The sequence below is a fragment of the Scaptodrosophila lebanonensis genome, unplaced genomic scaffold (assembly GCF_003285725.1).
Source record: "Scaptodrosophila lebanonensis strain 11010-0011.00,11010-0021.00 unplaced genomic scaffold, SlebRS2 tig00000161-arrow-arrow-pilon, whole genome shotgun sequence".
In the NCBI taxonomy this organism is placed as follows: Eukaryota; Metazoa; Arthropoda; class Insecta; order Diptera; family Drosophilidae; genus Scaptodrosophila; species Scaptodrosophila lebanonensis.
In genome coordinates, this window is record NW_022060597.1 from 605118 (window position 1) to 610779 (window position 5662).

At 39.0% G+C, this 5662-nt stretch overlaps 1 protein-coding gene across 1 annotated transcript; it reads right to left on the bottom strand.

Moving 5' to 3' along the window:
* Positions 1-1076: 1076 nt before the first annotated feature.
* LOC115629695 lies at positions 1077-1916 on the bottom strand. The gene has a single exon (XM_030526216.1). It carries the CDS (start codon positions 1858-1860, stop codon positions 1237-1239), a length of 624 nt encoding a protein of 207 aa, XP_030382076.1. The 5' UTR covers positions 1861-1916; the 3' UTR covers positions 1077-1236.
* Between the last annotated feature and the right edge of the window lie 3746 nt (positions 1917-5662).

Genomic DNA, 5662 nt, shown 5'->3' on the forward strand with positions numbered 1-5662 from the left:
AACAAATATGTAATATACATTGAATCGCTTTAACATCTTCGTTTTAATCGCAGTTAATAGAAACGCTTTTAGAAATATTAATGTAGCGCTTGTGCAATACATTTAATTACTCTCCACATCACTACCAACCCAACATAGCTACCAAAGCCATCCACCCTTTCTTAAATGTCGCTTCAAAGCTTTGTTTCAACAGCACTTAAAAAAAGGGTATATAATTCAAGATACACTTTAGAAACCATGAAGCGCTGTTCCAATAACAAAGCTATAAATATAGTCACTATATACTCAAATAGATATTATGTATTTTATTTCACCATCATCAGCTGATAAGTATTAAGAAGCTCTTCTGAAATCAAAGAAAACTATTTATTTATACGAGTATGCCAGTACACGAAGCGTTGAAGGGTAAAGCCAAATGAACACGTATGTAACAGACAGAAGGAGACTTGGCAGACTTCAGTTTATCGTTGCATATATGAGCAGCAAGACTAGGCGTATTGATATAGACGTACGCTCGTCTGTACGTCCTTCCGTCTGTTCGACTGTATGAACGCTGAGAACTTTTCAGCCATAAGAGTTAGGGACATCAAACTTTGTATGTAGACGTGTTTTTCCATACACACAGCAAGTTTTAAGCAAACCATAGTACATATATATTCTTTAATGTATATAGCTGACATATGAATGATCGGTTCAAAAACCATTCTTAGTAGGATCATTTTCTTGTTTATACAAAAACTCTCACTGAATAGTGCCTCATAATTTTTTATTTCATTAAAATCGGTTGGCATTATAATCAATTAATTTCCGTAATTTCTAGTCAATATACTTTAGATTTATATTGATTTTAAGCAGAACCTCTTTTGATGATACATCAGTCTATTTTTGTTAGAATAGTTCCTCGAAAGCACCTCCTCTATTACTGAATCATGTTCTGTACAGATCTGGATCGATAAAGCATCTCGATAAGAATTAGGAACCCATTGACGATGGCTGATCTAATGAGTTCTTTAAATCCATATGGGATCTGTACATCTATCCTATTCGCTGCAAGTTATAAGTAGTACAAAAATAAATGCTTTACGAAGATAAATACTAAATGCATATATTTGATAAAAACATCTCGTCGAACTCCAAAACTCCACAATATGTGATTCGTGTTTAATGATGGTGGAAAACCAGCAAGTAGTATGTGGTCGATTGCCTGCCAATTTGATGATATCCTTGGATTTGTTTTCAGTTGAGCCAACTGTGGCGGCGAGACTCATTTATGTCCTCCAAATACTTGGCAGCGACTGTCAAAATAGACGGATCGTTGTTGGTTTTGGGAAGATGGTAAGCCTGATTCCTGGGAACTGGCGCTGGCACTGTTGGGATTACTTTTTTGGGCCTGGATCTGGTCGACTGCTGCTGTTGATGTTGCTGTTGCTTTTGAATCATTGCCTTCAGTGGCAATTGCTTGCACGTTTGCGGAAGTAGATCAATTTTTTTATCCTTGCGTAGCCGCAAATTTTTCGACTTGACGGATATGGCATTTTGTATTTTCATGCCACTATCCTCGGTTTCAACTTTTCCCATTTCCATCGGGGGCGGAGCGGCCATCGTGTGCAATTGTGCGGCATAGCGGGCGCGTTCGCGTTCGCACAAAGCGTTTATCTTCATTTCAATCAGATGATCTAGATTAAGTTCCTTCAGCTTCTGATCCAGCAATTGGTTCACAGTGTTGTGAATTATGGCGATGAGTTCGCCCATTTCCTTCGGCTGTTGTGTTGGCGACTGGGAGCGCGGACGCAATTTCTCCAGCGCCTCCTCTGTAATGAGAGCGAAGCGCAATTTGGTGGATTTCGACGGATTTGACATAGTCAAAAGATATGGTCCAAAAGATATCTAAACAAAGACAAAAAAACTGATACTTTTTGATTACACAATAATTTTGAAACGACTCGAAAAAATTAGTAAATATAACTGAAATGTATACTTTGACTGAAATCTGACTAGCTCTGGGGGTATACTAAACGAATCCGATGAGTTTTTCGAAGATAACTTGGTTGTCAAATTTATGAAAGGTTAGAAAACTATATACTTTCGAAGCAAAAATTATTTTGAATACTGGATCGGCAACCTTTTCTGTGACGAAACCAAGAGCACAGTAACAAGCGAACGTAAATTAACAGCAAGTAGACCAGCCGGCCAAATGGAAATAATGAATGTTAACAAAACTCAGCTGTTTTTGAAATGTAAACAAACTTGATATTCTCATATTGGTCATATTTCACAGCACATGCTTTCTGTGCGATCCTAGTGGTAAAATAAACTTGCAATCGCTAGCAGTTGATTTGCCTTCTGCTCATTTATCCCCAGCTGGTAGCTCTTGATTTTTGAGATTCGTCATTTTTTGTTGTTTTCGGGAATATTTTTAATTTTTAGCTTTATCTTGGGCGCTTCAAAGCTGGATCGGCAATCATCGGTGACGGCGGGTTTTCTATGTATTTTTTTTTAGCGAGTTTTATAGTTATTTATAAAGGTGTTTCTAGACATTTTCCACTGGGTTTACCATCTAGTTTTAGTGTTTTTTTTAGACATTTTTTGGAGGATTTTTAGCGGTTTTTCTACTTTTTCTCTAGCTATTTGTAATTGTTGTTCTTGCTATTTTCTAGTAATCCATATCGGTCATTAAGGCATTTTCCAGCGGTTTTCTAGCTCGATAACCGAAAGCGATAACCATGTTTCATCCATTCTTTACAAGCCAAATTTATAATCTAAAAAAAATTAACTCAAATTAAATCAAATCTTTGTAATACAACCATTAGAGATCACTTCTATGATCTTTCTTTTCTTAGAAGTCTTTTTTTAGAAGTCGGTTTAATATTCCATTTTAAAAATCTGTACGTGAATGAAACCATATTTAATTATGTTACATGTATTGTAAGAACAGTATTTGAGCTATAGAATCAAAATTGGAAAACATTGAAATACATTTTTTTAAAGTGAAGATGATTACATTTGCTTTCTGAAAGGGGAACACGAAATAAACAGAAGAAAGTGCAGGCGATAGACGGACTTGTAATGATTTGAAACAGAAATGCATTCGATTAAATTATGCGGAATTACAAGTAAATAAATCTGTTCAATTTCGAGAAAATTATTAGGCTATTCGATTTGAAAAGTGTTGCAATATTCCATTAATCAATCGCTGGAGGAAATGCTTATCGATTTCAATTTCGCACAATTGGATTGCATTCGAAAATGGGAATAGACTTGATTGCTAATTTCAAATAAGTACATACTATGGAAACTTTCCCACTCTTTCCCAAACACAATTGGGGTTTCGTTTGCTTATTAGTGGAAACGATTCATTGTTCTTGACTTTGGCACTTCCTGCGCAGAGCGAGCGGCAGAGCGAGAGACGTTGACATGTGACGACCATTCTTCCCATTATTGGCACATTGTTCAGAAGAACTGTGCATGTTATGTTATTGTGCCGAGCCCTACCATGATGGTAAAACAAAAACAAACGTCGCTGAATAATTGTGAATTGCGGGAGGTAGGGAGCCAGGTACGTAGAGCTTCTGCGACGAACAATGAACGGCTCGAGTGTCCGATGGAAGAGCGCACGCGCGACAAAAGCTGTGCGGGGCATTCAATTAATGGAAGGAATAAGTCAGACCGATTGGACATGTGACATGTTCACCTTCGTCCCTTGAAGTGGGACTTCCTTCTTTGGCCGAACAGTCGCGGTGACATTTCGGGTTATTGTGTGGGGCAGCGATCTCGAGCTCAGGGTCGCAACTGCGGCCTGTCTTGTGACGAGTTGTCGCTGCCACTTCTTGTGGACTACTCGTATAGATGTAGGAAGACGGCTGCATTGCGAGCAACTTCCCTTCCTTCCTTCCTTCCTTCCTTCCTTCCTTCCATTAACCCCTTGGCATTCTCTCAGTCTCTCTCACGCGCTCCCTTTCTCTTTCTGTTTAGCTAAAAAATGAAAAATGATAATTTCCATTATAATTGTTGTGTACCTGAACGGGACACGGCGCGTCACATCTATGAGGGGAGGGGTGGGGGGGATCTGCATTGCGTTTTTTGGGATTAACTCGATTTACGAAAGGGTTACGCATGCAGCTCGATCCCAACCTTCTGCGAACGATTCAACGTTCCAATAACAAAATATGGCAAAATGTTTAACGTGCACTCAGACGATGGAATGGGATGGGACCAGGTCGGGGACCAGGTCTAGGTAGTCGCTGTGTTGTGAATTATGCGCAATGAATGCGCACAAAAGCGCGCTTCTTTGCTTACCTAATTCGCGGCAGTGGTCCTCGTCCTTCGTTGTTGTCGTCGTCACTCTCGATCCTCGAAGGGGGTAGGAGAAGTGGTTACAAATTACGCTAAAAGTGAATTAACCCTGATAGCGTTTGTAGGCAAATGTGAAGCGTCACTTTGGAAGGCTTGGAAGGACTGTAGAGCCCGCATATGCTGCTCGGCAGCTACCTCGATCGGACGCTAAGCGCGTCAGCGGCTCAACGGGTCGTTCTTATCACCTCAGCAATTATCAGAATGCACGCCAAAGTGTGTGTGTGTGTGTGTGTGTGTGTGTCTGTGTCGAGTGCGAGTCCTGTGAATACTATCTGTCGACCCATCTGACCGACTCGACGTTTTGTGCTTTTCCCTGCGAAATCTCCGCTCGTTTGCCAGCCCATCGTCGATGCGATCGGACGCACTGATCGAGTCAAGTGCCGACCTCGAAGTACCCATCAATTAGCCAATTGGGTTGCTTTTGTTGCGCTTTTCCCTGCCATGCTGGCAATTGGCACAGCGAGATAAGCAAAGCAGTGGATGATTGAAATGTTATTTAAAGGATTGGGGCAGTGCCATCGAGAAGTTATAGCAATGTTTCGAGTGAGACGTGAGTTCAAGATCATTTTCTACAGCTCAAATAAATGGGTTCGAAATTTAAGCAGAGCAAGTACATATACTTGTAGTCTCAATGTGTCTGTTTGTTTGAAATTTTCTAAATCCTGCTTTTTTTAAAGAATGATTAGAAATTATTTTCTACAAAGAATCGCTTTATATAGCAACAACCAAATGGGTTCGAAATTTAAGCAAAGCAAGTACATATAGTCTAAATAAGTCTGTTTGTTTGAAATTTTCTAAATCCTGCTTTTTTTAAAGAATGATTAGAAATTATTTTCTACAAAGAATCGCTTTATATAGCAACAACCAAATGGGTTCGAAATTTAAGCAAAGCAAGTACATATAGTCTAAATAAGTCTGTTTGTTTGAAATTTTCTAAATCCTGCTTTTTTTAAAGAATGATTAGAAATTATTTTCTACAAAGAATCGCTTTACATAGCAGCAACCAAATGGGTTCGAAATGTACAGCTATAGGTGTCTGTTTGTTTGAAATTTTCTAAATCCTGCCTCAAATACAATTAAAAGGGCTGATTAGCAGAACGTATTTCCTACAAAGCCTGGCTCTGTAAGAGCAAGCAATGTAGACGACACATACACATTCGAAATATAGTACAATAAAAGGTTGAACCAAAAGAACAAAAATATTGTAGGAAGAGCAACAAAATTATAATAACGTTTGCTGTCAAGGGAAATAAAAACAGTTTTGATGTACGAAGAAGACAAAATGTTGGCATTACGGAATGAGAGGACA